Source organism: Apiospora kogelbergensis (genome assembly GCF_038363985.1).
Source record: "Apiospora kogelbergensis strain CBS 113332 chromosome Unknown utg000006l_segment0_segment0, whole genome shotgun sequence".
NCBI lineage: Eukaryota > Fungi > Ascomycota > Sordariomycetes > Amphisphaeriales > Apiosporaceae > Apiospora > Apiospora kogelbergensis.
Window position 1 is genome coordinate 4,210,474 of NW_027117423.1, and position 16,590 is coordinate 4,227,063.

At 51.6% G+C, this 16,590-nt stretch overlaps 7 protein-coding genes across 7 annotated transcripts; 5 read left to right on the top strand and 2 right to left on the bottom strand.

The window, feature by feature from the left end:
* Nucleotides 1–1,697: 1,697 nt before the first annotated feature.
* Nucleotides 1,698–2,983, top strand: PG998_010185 (uncharacterized protein; the record flags this gene model as incomplete). The annotated part of the gene is made up of 3 exons (XM_066877001.1): nt 1,698–2,296; nt 2,372–2,595; nt 2,652–2,983. The coding sequence occupies 3 exons, from the start codon at nt 1,698–1,700 to the stop codon at nt 2,981–2,983; spliced, it is 1,155 nt and encodes a 384-aa protein (XP_066729157.1).
* Nucleotides 2,984–3,081: 98 nt separating this feature from the next.
* On the bottom strand, nt 3,082–6,509 carry PG998_010186 (uncharacterized protein; the record flags this gene model as incomplete). The annotated part of the gene is made up of 10 exons (XM_066877002.1): nt 3,082–3,134; nt 3,186–3,388; nt 3,456–3,641; nt 3,705–4,202; nt 4,269–4,607; nt 4,672–5,224; nt 5,299–5,550; nt 5,894–6,089; nt 6,148–6,433; nt 6,490–6,509. 10 exons carry the CDS (start codon nt 6,507–6,509, stop codon nt 3,082–3,084), a joined length of 2,586 nt encoding a protein of 861 aa, XP_066729158.1.
* Nucleotides 6,510–8,720: 2,211 nt separating this feature from the next.
* PG998_010187 (FAD-binding domain-containing protein) lies at nt 8,721–9,050 on the bottom strand (the record flags this gene model as incomplete). The annotated part of the gene is made up of 1 exon (XM_066877003.1): nt 8,721–9,050. One exon carries the CDS (start codon nt 9,048–9,050, stop codon nt 8,721–8,723), a length of 330 nt encoding a protein of 109 aa, XP_066729159.1.
* A 192-nt stretch (nt 9,051–9,242) lies between these two features.
* On the top strand, nt 9,243–10,111 carry PG998_010188 (oxidoreductase; the record flags this gene model as incomplete). Its single annotated transcript, XM_066877004.1, has 2 exons — nt 9,243–9,302; nt 9,461–10,111. The coding sequence occupies 2 exons, from the start codon at nt 9,243–9,245 to the stop codon at nt 10,109–10,111; spliced, it is 711 nt and encodes a 236-aa protein (XP_066729160.1).
* A 632-nt stretch (nt 10,112–10,743) lies between these two features.
* On the top strand, nt 10,744–13,593 carry PG998_010189 (Pfs domain protein; the record flags this gene model as incomplete). The annotated part of the gene is made up of 1 exon (XM_066877005.1): nt 10,744–13,593. The coding sequence occupies one exon, from the start codon at nt 10,744–10,746 to the stop codon at nt 13,591–13,593; it is 2,850 nt and encodes a 949-aa protein (XP_066729161.1).
* A 220-nt stretch (nt 13,594–13,813) lies between these two features.
* On the top strand, nt 13,814–14,326 carry PG998_010190 (uncharacterized protein; the record flags this gene model as incomplete). Its single annotated transcript, XM_066877006.1, has 1 exon — nt 13,814–14,326. The coding sequence occupies one exon, from the start codon at nt 13,814–13,816 to the stop codon at nt 14,324–14,326; it is 513 nt and encodes a 170-aa protein (XP_066729162.1).
* A 76-nt stretch (nt 14,327–14,402) lies between these two features.
* Nucleotides 14,403–15,323, top strand: PG998_010191 (uncharacterized protein; the record flags this gene model as incomplete). Its single annotated transcript, XM_066877007.1, has 1 exon — nt 14,403–15,323. The coding sequence occupies one exon, from the start codon at nt 14,403–14,405 to the stop codon at nt 15,321–15,323; it is 921 nt and encodes a 306-aa protein (XP_066729163.1).
* Nucleotides 15,324–16,590: the final 1,267 nt, after the last annotated feature.

The following is a 16,590-nucleotide window of genomic DNA, read 5'->3' on the forward strand; positions in this document are numbered from 1 at the left end:
CACGCTGCCATGCATTCTATACCCTCCCTCCCTCGCCGGTCAGAGAAGATTTAGGGTGCCTGCCTACGAAGGTACTACCTACGAAGACTACAAGTCCCAAGACCCTATTCGCAGGCACACCCGAGGCTTTGCTGATCATGTACTTACCATAAGGATGCGATGAAATCGAGCCAAACTCGAAATGCGCCTTCAAGTCATGGAAACCACCAAGCCGCAGGCTTGAAGCTTACTTGACCATCAGCATTTCTGCAACCACATTTATAGCCCACTCCACGCCGTACTCATGCAATGCCTTCCGAAGAACAGCAGAAAAATGGAAGCCTGGAGCAGCCATGGAAAAGTTGGCATCATATCGTGAGCCCTAAATCCGGACGAGAGAGCCTTGTCATATTCAGACGGGGCACACAAGATCCGACACCAGTCACGCCAGGAGGAAACCATGGGACGACCTCTCTTGGGAGGAGACAGGTGAACCTGGAGGTTCCAAAGGAGAAGCCAGTCATTCAGGTAAGCCAATACTGTTGTTGATAACCATGTGCGGATTGTAGTACTAAGCGAAGAGCAGAAGGAATATTAACGGCCAGTAACGTGGCTGTAACGGAACAGCGTGGTATCAAGGTGCTGCACATGAGCTGGGCGAGAGGACATATGTCCTAGGTCATTGATTGGCCAAACACATTTATTATCCTTGGCTGGAAGATTCTATTTACACTTGCTCATGGTGTTGCTCCTGCTGTTTTGCTGCCCAATGATGGAACCAGCCTCACTCTTGTCCATTAGGCAGTTCTTTATTCATTTCAACACAGCCTCGTCCTCCGTGGTGGCTATGTTATCTAGGCCCTGATGGGTGTTGGCATATTATCTTCGTGGCGCCTGAAATGCCACCTGCTTGTGTTCCATGTTATCGTTGTATGGTCCCTCATGCCGTACAAATCAAGAATGAACGAATAAGTTGGAGCCATGACATCGAGAGCGTCTCCTGATTTTGACTTGGAGCGACAGGTGGATGTGCAAGATTGCATAAGAGGAGTTGAGCGCCAAGAGTCGCGATGGTCGCATAAGAATTGGTCCAGGACTGTCACTGCCCGAATCTCTCTTGGGGACAGGATGAGAAGCACAAACAGTCCCAATGTTTCGGTATATCCCACTCAACTAATCGCTATTACCGGAGATTTCTTGCTCCTTTGGTCACTGACTCCCCTTACGAGTCCCGGCAGCCCGACCGTATGCACTGTGTCAAACCAGCGACTGTAGCGAAAAGCTGTCAAGTGTATGAATATCGCATTCCTGAGACACAACGTGAGCAACTCTGCTTATACGTGTGTGTATGCGGGGTTGGTGTACGTACCTTGGCAGCTGTTGTGGAACAGCCGCTTCTTTGACACGGTCGGTCTGCCGGAGCTCTTCTCAATTAGACATCCGATCCTCATCAAGAAACACGCAACGAGGCACTGCGTTTTCTGTTTTCTTTGCCATCAGAATACTCAGCAGAATGGGACGGGCTGATATTGTTCGCTTACCACCTAGAGGCACGCTTCGAAGGGCTCCTGGATCCCAATTTCAGCTTCATCTGGAAGCTTCTCAACCGGGAAGCTCCCACAAGTGTAATTGAAGTGTGGCATTGGTGCTTGCTTGTGGTCCGCACCTTTCAAGGCACAAAAGATCCGGACTCCAGCATTGAAAAGATATAACATGTCATGTTGGATACAGCGCGCGAGGATATGGCCTCGGGAGGGATCGAATGCAGACCAACGGATAACGACAAGAGACACGTGCTGCAGGCCATATTTGCTGTACTGTGCTGGACCTCTGCGACGCTGAAGCCCCTCGTAGGCGCCAATGCAACGCGGCCAGCAGCAGCAGCTCCCCCACTACACGATCCAAATACCACGGAAGAAGGAAGCAGCAATGCCTCATCCAAGTCTACCGTGCTTTCTGCAGAGAATTGCTCTCGCATTTACTCAAGCAGCAACACCCGTCGGCCAATTAGCTCACTGTTTCACACATATCGCTCCAGGTCTCATGCTGCTCACAGCCGCGAGCAAGGCACACTCGAGACCACACTTGGCGGGGTTGATACCCAGGCAGCTTCGAGCACTTTCGAGGATATGCTGTACGAGCCCGGCTTGACGTACCATTCTCTCTTGATGGCTGGACATGTGCAAATCAGATGGGTCGATACCTTGACGGCTCACCTGTATTTCAACCGCTCGACACGAGAACTGTCCGTCTTTCGCTATCCATCGATTTGCGCTGCGCGGATATATTCGGTTCAGAACATCAAGGTTCTGGAGAGGTGTGTCACACAGCTAAACATGCACTTGGCGTGCGACGAGTCGCCTTACTGACCTGAACACGTCGATGTACCTAGCATTACGGAAAAGCTTCTCCCGCACCAGCTTACTGATTCTCCCGACGAGCCAGCTTCTATTTACAAGGAAGTTCTCCTCACCTATCGACTGCTCTTCGGCCAATCCCAGAGGTCTCGCAAGTGTATCAGTCAGCTTCTCGATAATGCCACCAATGCATCAAGTGCAGGCATATCCCGGAGAATGGAATCCAACGATCATCCAGTCTTAGCGGACCCCTTACTCCGTACGTTGTGCACCACCCCCTTTTCTCCGGATGGAGCTTCCTAGGGTTGCCCATAGGCAAAAGGTCAGGCCCTCATATAAAAGGAAACATCTTCCCGGCGTCTGCACTCGATGTACGTAACGAGCTTATCGAGTCTGGAAGCTACTCAGCCCGGGATGACTTTCCAGTATTTGGGCCCCGATTGTTATCGCTGCAACGCTACAACAAACGACGCCAGCTCACCAAGATCACTGACCTATGGCGCGATCGAAGGAACCCTCTTCAATGGTATACTTTCTGGGTAGTGACAATCATTGGCGGTTTCGGACTCATTGTAGCATTGCTTCAGCTTGTTGTGGGTTTTGTTCAGATGGCCTACGCGATTCATCCCGCGGCGGAACTGAAATAGGGAATGCGGGGTATGAGAACTTCGGGTCACTATTGAAGCACAACGAAAAATAGACTGTCATTTGCTTGTGTCTGAAAGTTACGAAATGGGCAACCTGGTTAATGTAGCCAAGGAATTGTAGCGAATGCGTTCTTCCCAGTACCGTCGTCCCCTGATATGTCACTCTATCTTTGTTCAATCGTAATTAAGTCATTGTACGCACTTTCTGTTCCAGTCTCAGTTGCATCCGGATTCTGCTTCTTCAAATAGGACTCTGCCATATCCCTCAGGGTTTCCGCTTCTGTAGCCATCTCGTCTCCGTCTTGTGTCAGCGCTTCAGAGAGCTTGAATAGGTTTCGGCCATGATGGACGGGTAGAATGCGTTCAAAGACCCTAGTCACTTCCATGGAGTCTCGGATGTGTTTTCTGCTCGATAGAGCTTCGGTTAGCACAGTAAACTAAGTCCCAGCAGGCATTGTGGCGACCATCTTACATCGCAGCTTCTACCTTTCCCTGAAGCAGACAACAAGCCCCGATGTTGTACATAATGCTAGCGTTAAAGGGATGCACTCGGCTTTGATCTCCCATGATCCACGTATTCTGAGCCTCCAGATAGTGGGCTTCAGCGTGCTCGGGCTGACCGCGGCACCGAGCTAGCGTGCCTCTGCAGAATTGGGCGCTGCGCCAGAGAATCAGTAGTTCCCACGATATGAACGTCCTTTTACGGGGTTTTGTCACTTACTAGGAGAGAGTACCAAAATTGAGTGATATGTCCGCCTTGACCTGCGCAATGGTGGTGTCGAGCATTTCCTCCGCCTCAGCAAATTTGCCGAGCTCAATCATGCATCTGGCTTCATGCACGAGTATGGAAGCAGCGTATTGTCGATTCTCACACTTCTCGTCAAAGTGAAGTTTCCACCACATACGAGCTTCTTGGTAGTACTCAAAGGCTTTGGAGAATTCATTGGCGCTGCTATGGCTAATAGCAAGGTTGGACACCGAATAAGCTAGTAAAACCTTCTTCTGGGGCGATTCTCCCTTCCTGCAGCGTATCTGGTCCTCACAGGCCTTGATAGACTTGCTGAATTCGCCACGCTGCTCGGCTACCTGGGATAGATGCGAGAGAATAGTGGCCTCGAGATCGACTCGGAGCTCCTTGGATGAGCAAGTTGAGGCGGCAGCACGGTTGACTTCACAGGTTCTTTCGCATTCGTCAAGATTGCATCTCTCGTAAAGATATCTTGAGTGATGCTGTTAGTTAAATCCCACCATGGCTCTGACATCATGTTACCGTGCCTATACATACCTCTGGTAATCGTTCAGAATTCTGCAAAACTTCTCTGATGCTTTCAGTACACGTCCTTCCTTGGTATCCTCATCGAAGCTGTCTCGTAGGCTGATGACAGTTTGCAGGTAGAAGTTGTATTTCTCCCAGAGGTCATAGAGTTGCCCTTGTTCTTCGTCAGACTGCGGTAAGAGTGAATCCAGGAGCGTAACCGCATTGTCAAACGCCTGTTGATGCTGTTCATGATCCATAAAATAACGAAACTGGGTTTGGATCAGACGATGGATAGTCAAGACGCGTGAATCCTTGTCTCGTTTGATGAGTGCTCGAGTGGCCAATTGCCTCAGCGGGCCAGTAACACTGAGCCCGCGGTTAGCGGGTTTGCCCAAAAGGTGATGCTTATAAAAAAGAGAAAGTGACTCACAGGGATATGTGTTGCTTGAGAAATCCAAGGTGCTGCGGCAGATCTACTTTGTGACTGGGCTTGTAAATCTCTGGTGGTATGCCATCTGGCTGTAGAAAGCTGATGATCCCTAGGAGAGAGAAGCTGTTCTTGTCAAGGGATTCGAAAGCATATTTCCATAAATCGGCCAAAGCGTCCATAGCATGGACTGAATGGGGGCTTTGCAGATACATGGAAGTGAACTCTTTGATAGAGTACTCGCCTTCATAGATCAAACCAGCCATTTGCGAGATAGCCAAAGCATGTCCACTCAGGCGTTTCGAGAGGTCTCGGGCAGAGATGTTCTCGGACTCCAAATCCTGTCCGATTCTCTTCTTCAGGAGGAATATCAAGCAATCTGCCCCTGTTTCCGGGTCCCATGAAGGAACTTCAAGGCTCGACTCTGCCGGATCGAGGCCAAGGGCGTGGTTACGCGTAGTGATGATAGCTCTGCCCTGTTTTGTGGGCCGTGGCCAATAGGGGCGAAGTGTCTCGACCGACTCGACGTTGTCGTATACAAGTAGCCACTTACAGTCTGTATGAACACGATTTATGAATCTGTCGCTGGAGTTTCGACGATAACGAGAAAGGGGATTGCGGATGACGTACCAGTACTCTGAAGCCAGTGATGAACCAAGATTTGATTCTCTTCATCTGCCTGCGATTGCGCCCCTGGCAACTTCAACCGCATGGCGATGTTAGTGAAACTCTGTCTCAACGACGAGTCCTTCTCGCCATGAATCCACGCTACCACATCGTAAACCTCCTCGTAGTACTTCTTCTCCGCGTACGATGATGCGATGCTCGTTTTACCGACCCCACCAACACCGTGCAAGGCGACGGACTGAAGTGAAAGATCTGCTGCGCAGGGTACAAGTAGATTATCAAGCTGCCTGAAGATATCGTGGCGATCATAGAGACGACGTGTCATCCCTGGGGGCATCGACAAGCAGCGCTGCTTGGGAGGCAAGGTTCTGATGGCTAGCCCTGCTACCGAATGCTTGTCAGATACTCCACCAAGACTGCTTAACCGCGAAACAGCCTCTCCCATTGTTAGGAGAGTTGCTTCGAATCGCCGATTGATGATTTGGCGGATTCCCCCTTAGCGTCGGAATTGTTTACCCCTTGATCCGTCGACTCTGCTCAGTTTTGTCAGCTGTCCTTGGGTCGTTAATCACTTCTCTGAGTATTGCATCTTGCATACCTGCGTGTCGTATGTCTTTGAAAGAGTTCGAGATGAAGTCGAGAAGCTGGATCTGGATATCGAAGCAAACCTCCTTGATCGTGTTGCTATCAAGGTGGCTTCCAGTGCGACATTGATTGAAAGCCTCTGCCTTGAGGGTGAGAGACTTGATCATCGGTGGGACGTCATCCAAAGCGTTCATGTATTCTGATACGACCTGATGAGAATAATCAAGCCCATCATGGATCAACATCTCTACACAGATCCTGACACACCCAAGCTATCAACTGAGCACCTACCATAAGTAAACAGGCTAACGAGCCCCAGAGATAAGAAATTTCAAGAATTGGATCGAAGATTGACTCTGAGAAATCGGCGAACGCTTTGAGGTGGCCTAGAGCAGGTCGAAGTCGCTCGACGGATGGGGGTGCCTTCTTGATTACCCAATCCACCACCTTTCCAAACGACGGGAATTCATCGACAACTTCACGATCATCAGGAGCCAAAGCAGACTTGTGGCTTTCGACTGTCGAACTCCAATTGGTGGTGTAGAAGCGTTCCCTGGCCAGCAGGTTAGCGCGAGAAGAACTGCGTTGCGTGCCATTGCGGATGCTTACAACTCCCCACTGCTGTCCATGTTGCGTTATTGCACCACAGCGTAAATTTCTCCCGGGAAATATCGATTGCAAGTCTTAGAGCTGATGGGAAAACTTCGATCTTGCCTTGTAATATGGCCACGGTGTTTGTCCTCACGTACGCAGTGGTATAGCTGGCATAAATCAACTGAAACAGTAGAGGGCTTGAGCTTGAAGACCCCACGCTGGTGTCGGAGGACTCTCGACATGGTACTTCGCCGCCTTGTAAGCAGTACATCACACATATACCGATATATTGCCACTCGGGGGAGATGATCGGTGTGGGTGTGTCAACTGCGTCATTCATGTACCCCCACCCCTATTTGGCCGGCAGGCAATTATGCGACGGTATCTGCAGGCAGTTTGATCAGGAGGCAGGCGGCAGGAGGCTTTCTTAAGTTCATTGAGTATATATGAGTACATCGACTCTCAGAGGTGGAATAGTTGATAGACATTAATTCAAATTGTGTCGGATTACTGGCGCTCGTAGGCGCTGACATCATCATTCTGCTCATCCCACGCGATATTTCAAAGATTACATATGGCAGCTACAATAGACCGCGCGGGCGAACAACTTGGAATGACTAATGACTGGAGGGAGACCATGGAGAAGTCCACTAAGAGTTCTCCAGGCTGAATTGAATTTACCCCGAGCAAAGTGCAAAAAATGTCTAGCGTCCTCGGAGAAAAGAACCCGGTATTCTAAGGAAGGCTTGTAAATCGTGGAGGGGGATCGCCTGATGTTTGCCTGCCTCTGACAGTGATTGGTTGATATGCCTGCCGGGAGCATAGCTGTTTTTTTCAAGGTAGCCAGCCTGACTGCATTAGAGCAACATCCGAAAGATAAGAAACGCCTCGGGATGATGCAGTGTAATGTCGGTGAACTACTTATTGCCACCACAATATTTATGTGTACACGATGAGACACGGGCGAGCCCGGGTTGTTTCAAACCGCATGGCGGTGTGGTGTGACTTAGCCACGTCAGTGCCATGGCGGCACTTCCAAAGCCGACGTTTGATAGTAGCCTCCGCTATCGGATCAGGACCCAAGGCTTTGAGGAGCCAATGATGACTGCTACAGTCTTCACTAATGACTTTGTCCCAGTGTTGATTTTTCTTGGACTCCCAAGAATCCATACACTGCGCAGGCGGCACTGCATATTGCGACCAATGCAAGCCTCTATCCATAATGGCCAACCTGGAGCCACAAAGAGGAGGCGAGGCGACTCACAGCCTTCAGTCTCACCGAGACTTTGAGAACCTGGCTGAAGACAGAACACAAAGCGTGAAAGCCTACCAGGCTGTTGTTCCACCTTTGCCGTGCTTGACGGTATGGCTTTCACACCATACGTCGCCTGATTGCGCCCAAGGTAGAGACATATTCGACTTCGTCATGGCACTCGACTAGCCCTGTTGTGGGTAATAGGGAATGTTCAGTGACTATGGTGTCACGCAATCAGACCTTCATTGGACCGAAGAGCCAAAAAAGAATGGTGTCACGCAAACTGGCATGGAGGAGTGGCTCGAACTCGCCGCTATATTTCTCTCTGGCAGTGACGTACGAGCTTATTGCCGATTAGGAGTTCGATAGGGATTTTCAGATTCCTGATATCCTCCCGTTAGGGCGAGGGCGGCTGTAGGGTCGGCCCAAGGCTCCTGGAAGACTCGCCATGCTAGCTGGCTCGAATTTCACCCGAGTTGAGCTTAGGACGTCGAGAACCTGTTGAAACCATGACAGCTTCTCAGCCTGCTAACCTTGGATACCCCCGGAGACAAGCCAATCCAACCACTATCCTGGCACCACAGGATCACTGATGGGAAGGTCGGAGCTGTGACGAAGCAGATAGACGCCCAACAAGTCGCACCAGAGACTATGTCTCAGCGCACAATGCCATGACAGCGTCTTTTAAACCCTCTGGGTCTTTGCAAGATCCACATATGACATTTGACAGGAGTCCTAGAGGCGTACAGGCCGTCCTATCATGAGGCATCAGTGTTGTCATTGAAGAGTACGAGACCTCGTAACAGACCGTGGCCAGTCCTTAGTCAAATAAGAATACTGTGCTGCCTAATGCCTCCATGGGCGACTGCGGCGAGATATTGCGGCGGGGATAGGAGGTAACCCGTTTCTCCGGGATCGCCTACAGCCCTTCGACCTGAGGTCGTTGAAGGAAGTATTGATCGGCACAACTATTCCGATAGACTATCCAATGTCAAAGAACAGCACGGTTGGTGGTGATATTATATGTGGATAGGTCGGGCGCGAACTGCATTCGTTGTGTGCCGTGGGCACATAGCGGGTCGCCCACGTCCGTGCCAGACGCCTTGGCGATCTGCGAGTACGGGGTTTCTCCTTCAGCCATGCTGACCGGCCTCAATGCCTTGAACGGGCCGGCATACGGAGCCACCTTGGAAGCGTAGCCCGCGAAGTTGATGGACAGAATCGACACAGGCTCCGTCGTGCTGATCGCGGGACTCCAGGCGTAGTTGTGTAGCAAGATGCCCATCTCAGGCGGGAGCGTGGCGGCCGACTGGCGGTTCATTTCCTCGAAGAGATCAGAGTAGGACTCTTCGCTGACGCTGACCTGGGTTCCGTTCTACAGGACAAGATCAATGTCAATGAAGTTATTAACCAGATCTCAACGCCTCCGTGGACTTTGATCAGCGTGTGGGGGCTGCCATGGCATTATTCTTGGAAGTGGTGACCATGTGGAGCGTCAGGGTGGAGTGTCACGATGAGGCCTCAGAATCGGCCCCCTTTCCCCGTTTCGGAGCCGCCATCTATCGTGGAGAGAGTATGTTGTACACAACTAACACTACGAAAAGTGGAAACTTGACGGGCTTTACGGTCTTAAATATCATTAATTCCGCGTGCTTCTGGCTTGGCTAGGCGCCCATGCGGGACGTTAACCAAAAGAAATCTTCAAGAACGTCTTTATACAGATTCAACCAGGAACCATATACACCTACCTACCTTCCACACTATCGCCATGGCACCCGTCCCCTTGACATGGGGCTGCGCCTCCACCCACTCAGGCGGCAGCTTTACTACGACAAGTGCCATCCAAGACCTCTTCGCTGTGCTGCGGGAGCTGGGTATCACGCACCTAGACAGCGCGCAGCTGTACGGCGACTGCTGCCGACGCTGCGGCGACTGGGCATGGCCTTCTCGGCCTACAGCCCGCTCGCGGGCGGGTTCCTGGCGCGACGCAACGCCGCGGAGCTGGCCGCGCCCGAGTCCGGGGGTCGCTTCGCCGTCGACCCCGCGGACCCGGAGGGCAAGAACGGCGGGCTCGGGCTCTACCGCCAGCTGTACAGCGCGCGGCCCAAGCTGGTCGCGGCCCTTGCCAAGTGGGGCCGCCTTGCCGACGAGGCCGGCTGCAGCTGCCCCGCGGAGATGGCATACCGGTGGGTCGTGTGGGATTCGGCGCTGGATGCCAGCAAGGGGGACCGCGTCACCATCGGGGCGAGCCGTACGGAACAGCTCCATAAGACGACCGAGTGGGTTGCGAAGGGGAGCCTAGGAACGGAGACGGCGGCCAAGATTGATGCCTTGTGGAAGGAGATCGAAGATGTTGCGCCCCTGGATAACATGCACATGTAAATATTCCAAGAACTAGCGCGGCAACAATTACCCCTGTATATCAAATACGCATTTAAGAATATCTTTATCGCTTTACCTTTTATCCCCTCCATATCCAACTTGAAGAGATCCAGGGGGCCTATCTTAGTAAGTACAACCTACAGAGAATCCAAGTACAAAGATACCATTCGTAAGCTTATCCGAAGCTTATTTAACTATGTTGGTTATGTACTTATAACGAGGATGCGACCAAATCGAACCAAACACGAAATGCGCCTCTAAGTCATGGCAATCTCCAAAACGCAAGCTTGAAGCTGCAGAGCCTAGTCGTATCCAGAAAGGGGAAACCCACACCTGCAAAAGCCAGTAAGCCAACAAACAAGCTGAACATCCTCTTCCAGCGAATTGCAGCTGGAGCTCTGGAATTTCTCCATGCATAGCCCCGCGGCGACATCAAACTATTGACAACCTGCAGATGTAGATTGGCGAATCAGCATACGTATCCTTCTTCTAGCATATCTGTACGTGATCGGCTATTGCCCATATCACTATTTTTCATGGCCTTTCCTGATCTTCCATAACTATCCTTTACCCAGGTCCAACGTATCCAGCAAAAAGCAGCAATCCTTGGTATCAACCACAGCATTTGAATCATGTTCCATGTTCAATCAAGCTGCGGTCCGACTCCACTTCTAGATGCCGCGCAGGCAGGGGACGACCGCAGGGTTAAGGCGCTACTCTCAACGGAGCCGCACTTGGATGTAAACGCGAGAGACTATGACGGTCGAACACCTCTGTTACTTGCGGCCATAAATGGCCATACGGCTGTCGCGTCGCAGCTTCTTAGCCACGGTGCAAACCCCAACTGGCAGGATTTGAGGCGAGTCGTACCGCTGTGGTACGCTGCATCCAGCGGTCATGCGGGCGTTGTGCGAGCATTGCTGGAGAGCGGGCAACTGTCCGATGTGAATCCGATGCATAAAAGCGGCGAGGAAAAGGCCGGAACGCCTCTTTCTATTGCTTTGAAGAAAGGATACCGCGACGTTGTCGATCTGCTGGTCCTCGAGGACAGCGTCGACCCGTTTGTTCAGATCGAGCTGGACGAAAGAATTGAAGGTCAGGCCAGTGTTATTGGGTTGGCCGTGCGAAACGGATTTGAGGACGCTGCCATAACCCTTCTGGACAAGTTTGTGGTCGCCGGCAGTTCACAGGGCGCCGTTACTGGCTCGGAGTTACTATTCCTCGCAGCCAGTGTCGGAAGCACACAGCTTGTCACGAAGCTTCTTACACAACCATATTCGGTCGACCCGAACACGACTTTCCCATTTGATGACTACAGATTCCGAGGACTGACGCCATTCTTGGTGGCAATCGAGCATGGCCATGGTCCTGTCGCGCGATTGCTACTTGCCACGAAGTGCATTCCCCTCAGCGCACTAAACGAGGCGCTTTTCGAGGCAAAAACGCGAGACGTGCTGAAGCTTCTCTTGGAAAATGAGTCCGTGGAAGCGGATCGGAAGAATTCTGATGGTCGTACACCTCTGTCAGTGGCAGCCGAGAAAGGGTATGAAGCAGTCGTCGAGGAGTTCTTACTCGAGACAGAGAAGGTCGATCCAGATAGCCGAGACGACCAAGGGAGGACACCACTCGTTTGGGCCGTCGGCAAACCGTACGATCCTATCTTTAAGACGTCATGGGAGGGAGAATTGAGTATCGTTCAGCGGCTACTCGCTAGCGGCCGGGTCGATCCAAACCCTGCAGACAAAAATGGCATCACACCACTTTACCTAGCGGTAAAGAATGGAGCCTCATGTATCGTCAAGGCAATTCTAAAGTGTTCCAAGATAGGCCCAGATGCGGACGGCGATAATGGGGGCACGCTATTGTCACTGGCCGCCAGCGAAGGCCACGGAGGCGTCGTTGAGGTGCTACTAAGGACTTGGAAGATCGACATCAATGCCATCTATGGCGAATATACGGCGCTGTCGCTCGCTGCATCCAAGGGGCGCTGGTCAGATAAGAGTGTCGTTACCGTACTCCTCGCCGAGCCTGATATCGATCCGAATAAGAAAAATGGGGATGGGACGACACCACTGACAATAGCTGCCGAGGAGAACGATTTGACTTTCGTCCGTGAGCTGTTAGCAGCGGGTGCTGATCCAAACACTCGGGATAACATGGGGAGGACGCCACTACACCGCGCTATCATCCCATATCACGTAACGTACGAGGGCCACGCTGCAAATGTGATCAAGGAGTTGCTTGGGCTCACTGGCATCGACCCCGACCCTGTTAACTTTGAGGGACGTACGCCGATTTCGCTGGCTGCGGAACGTGGACATGGCGAGTTAGTTGATGTCTTCATCGCAGTCGACCGCATCAACCCAGACTCCATGGATGCCCTTGGTCGCAGTCCACTTTCGTGGGCCATCGATCCAGGTGCTTTCAACGATAGCTACAACAACATGGCACGCCGAAAAGAAGTTGTGCGACGACTTCTTCAAGTGCAAACAGTCAACCCTAACGCCGAAGATGCAGAGGGGCTGACCCCCCTAACTCGAGCCATTAAAACGGAGCATGGTAGTGAGTTTGTCGGGCTTCTTCTTGATCGGAGTGACCTGGACATACAATCGAAGGACCTTAACGGTCGCACGCCAATAGCCCTCGCCAGAGAATTCAAAAGCACGGCCACAATCTCGCTGCTGATTGCAAGGGGGGCAGTAAATGACGCCCCATCGATCTCGATTACTGATGATGACAACCGCAGTACGACAGACAAGCCAAATATCACTAGCACATCAGTGGCAGAGGAAGATATCCAGTGTACTGAAGGCCAGAATCGGACAAAATCCGACAGCTATATGGCCGACAAAGCTCAAGACGACCAAGAGAGTAGTGACACCAGCGACGATTCCGTCTTCAGTCAGAGGTACGATGTGGGCGAAACTACAAAGCACCGGCTACAATATGAGCTCGCCAGGAGTATTCGTCTACCTCTGGGAGCACAACACGAGTACAGTGATGTGGTGGAAAGTAGTGCCGCAGACCTATGTCCTACGTGTGCGTCAATTGACCTTGACACGGCCTTCTCAGACCGCGAAACACATTATTCGGGGAAGCATATCGCCTATCTTGGTCATGTGGACAACACCTGGAGCACTCGAAAATGTCCTATGTGTCGGCTGATCGCAGCGGTCCATCCCACCGCCCACGAAGATGGCGACGGTAGCCAATACAAGCTAGTTGCTTTCTCAAGTACGGCAATTCTACTCTGCTCCGACTTGCTCGCTTCCTGGGATCATTTTCAAGAACCTTGGATCGACACAATGGTACTCGGTGTCGTGCGTGATTCAGGGGAAGACGCGGACGACAGGTGGGTTCGTTACAGCTCAGTTTCAAGCGTCCTTCGATATGGCATGATTGGCCGCGTAGGATCGAATTGCCCCGACGGGGGAGCAGGCCATCACCGTATCCCCTCGGCTGGCTACTCATGGCGAGGCTGATCTGAGGATTGCCAAGAGATGTATTGCGTATTGTAGCGGCACGCATTCGAGACGATGTAATAGCCGCCACAGGCCGCCTGTGCCGCATTTCTATCTCATCGACTGTAGGACACGGATGATTGTCCAACAAAGCGACAAGTCAGTTTCTCCAACCTACGTGGCATTAAGCTACGTATGGGGCCAGCCACCCACGACTGGCTCTGATCCTGCTACTGCGCAGATGGAGTGGATACGGCGCGACGAGAACGGACACCAGATTCTACGGCCTCTTGCGGATGGCGGTGTTGAGCCCGTTGTCGAAGATTCCATCCACGTGGCGCTGGAGCTGGGGTACCAATACCTCTGGGTGGACCGGTACTGCATCGATCAATCGAGCGATATGGCTGTGAAGCAGCAGCAGTTGCAGAGCATGCATAAGGTTTATGCAAACGCCCACGTGACACTCGTCATGGTCGCGGGTCGGGACGCTTCGTCTGGCCTCGCAGGCGCCACCCGCTGCCGGCCCCGTGTCGCCATGCCCTGCGCGCGGGTCAAGGGCCACATCCTAACGTGTATCCCACCAGAGCCATCTGAACAGACCCTGTCATCAGCCTGGGCCGAGCGCGGCTGGACTTACCAAGAAGGCCTATTCGCCCACCGGCGTCTCTTCTTCTCGGAGCGCGAGATGTCGTACGAGTGTCAAAGCCTTGTCTGCCGTGAAGCCATACGCCTTCCCCGCGTGTCGTACGGCTGATGGGGGGAAAGCTGAGGGGGCCGCGTCTGATGCGCCCTCGTGGATTTACGATGGCCGTGGTGTCATGGCATCGGATATGGGCGGCTTCGACCTCTTCAAACTGTTGACCAACTACACCGCGCGGCGACTGACGTACCAGTCAGACGCTCTGAACGCTATGATGGGTATCCTTCAGGCATTTCGCCAGCGCAAGCGTAACCCGGTATATAACATATGCGGTGTACCGGTCCTGTGTAACTCGTACTCTTTTGGAATACGGAGCAAGAGTGCTATTAACCGGAGAGAGATAATTAGTCGGGGCGGGGACGTCGTCGCCAGCGTCGCCCTCGCTGGATTTGTCAGCGGGCTCTGTTGGGAACTGAAAGGGGTAGCTGATCGGCGAGACGGATTCCCCAGCTGGTCTTGGACGGGGTGGCGTGGCGTTGTCTCTGGGGAGCCACCTGGTATCGTCTGCGGTAGCGGATTTGATGTGGAAATGTCAGTTGTTTGTAACGGGGAATCCATCATTCCCTGGGACGATTACTATCGACGGCTTGTAAAGACCATTGCCGACGAGGAAGCTTCGACTGATATCGCCTTCTCGGGACGCTCCTACGCCCTGTGCATCCGAGCATGCGTAGTCTCGGCTCGTCTTTACACGGAATATTGCAGTGTGGAGAAGGTGGATGAGTGGAAAGGTATCATAACGATTGGCAACTCTGTATGGAGGGGGTTATACCACGCGACTCGGAAAGACTACCTACCTTCTGACCTTGTTCGGCCACGTCGGGAAGGCGCTTCTGTCATGCAAAGCTGGCAGCAGAGGTTGTTGGAGGAGACATGGCTCGGTATCGTCCTATGGCATAACAGAGAGGAGATGAAGGTTCTTATCGTTCAAGAACAGCTTCCACCATCAGCGAACGAATATACATACTGGGAACGAATTGGAATTTTGAATCTATGGGACGTTTCGCTGGAAAGCAACATGCTCGAGCGACGCACTTTGATGCTGGTGTAGGTATAAGGAGGAGACCGGGCAGGAACTTGATACTAACGAGTGAAAACTGCTGGTCTTATGTCACTTACTAGCCAGTCATCTTTTTTAATTAAAGTCATCTTATTCGTATACCTTTTCCTTAGCGGACAGGTATAAAATAAGTATCAATTCGGAGATCGGCGTGGACTCACTCACGTCGGGCGGACTGCGCAACTGGATTGCCCCATCCCTCGATACCCAATGTTCTATCTTTGAGATCATTCAGAGAATCCCGGATGTTGCAGGGAGGAGTGGAAGGAATTGACCGAGTCCGACAAGACAATTTTGGAGTGGAGTCAGGCCACCCCTGATGTCAACCATTCAAAGATTGCGAGCACATCGAATGTAGTTGCGCTACATTCAGATTGCGTGCCATGATAAGAATAATCAGTTACCTAATGGACTTTAATGAAGGCACAACGTTATTGGCATGAGTTGCATCATAATTATTATTACATCTCATAAACGCATATCTTTACTGACGACACCGTGATAGTGGTGTAGCATCGGTCTTCCCAGGAAGCTCTGTTTTGTAATAGTACAATGTGGTGATAATGCGGTCATTATTTCTAATCGCGACCCAACATTGCACATAACATAAGGATCTTCCATTTACAGTTTTCGCGAAACGGACTGGTGACGATTTTTTAGCATGTGAAATTGCTGTTTCCGATATGTGCAGTATCTTAACTTCGGGGACTGTGGGTGTCGTAATGGACAAGGATGTTGAATTTCATATTTGGCCAGATGCTGTATGTATGTGGTGTCTTACTATATATACTTTATAATCACTCATTCCCGTGACAAAGGGAGTTTGTATATTCCAATTGCTCACACCGAGACCATCTTCTCTACCCCCATACGAAGCAACCGAAGCAACTATGAATCATGGAGCGGCATACTACGGGGCCCAGGTGCCCAATAGAGACGTCATAAACTATACCTATACAGACATGCCATGGGAACTAATTCTCATAGACATATGGTATGCTATCAAGTATAGCCCATCCTTGTCATATGTTTTTTGGCCGTTATTTCCCGCCTACACTTTCGATGAGCTTCGCCTCAATGTCCATAACATTTGGTGCATGTTCATTCACGCGGTCCTCATTATACTACAAGTATCCTTCTTTTTGTCGCTGCCTATGGCCGCGTTTCTTCCTGTATGGACCACACTGATGACGATTGGAGCCTTCCTGTCTGTTAATTGGGTAATTTGTCGGTTTTGCCTGAATGGACCATCCCTGAC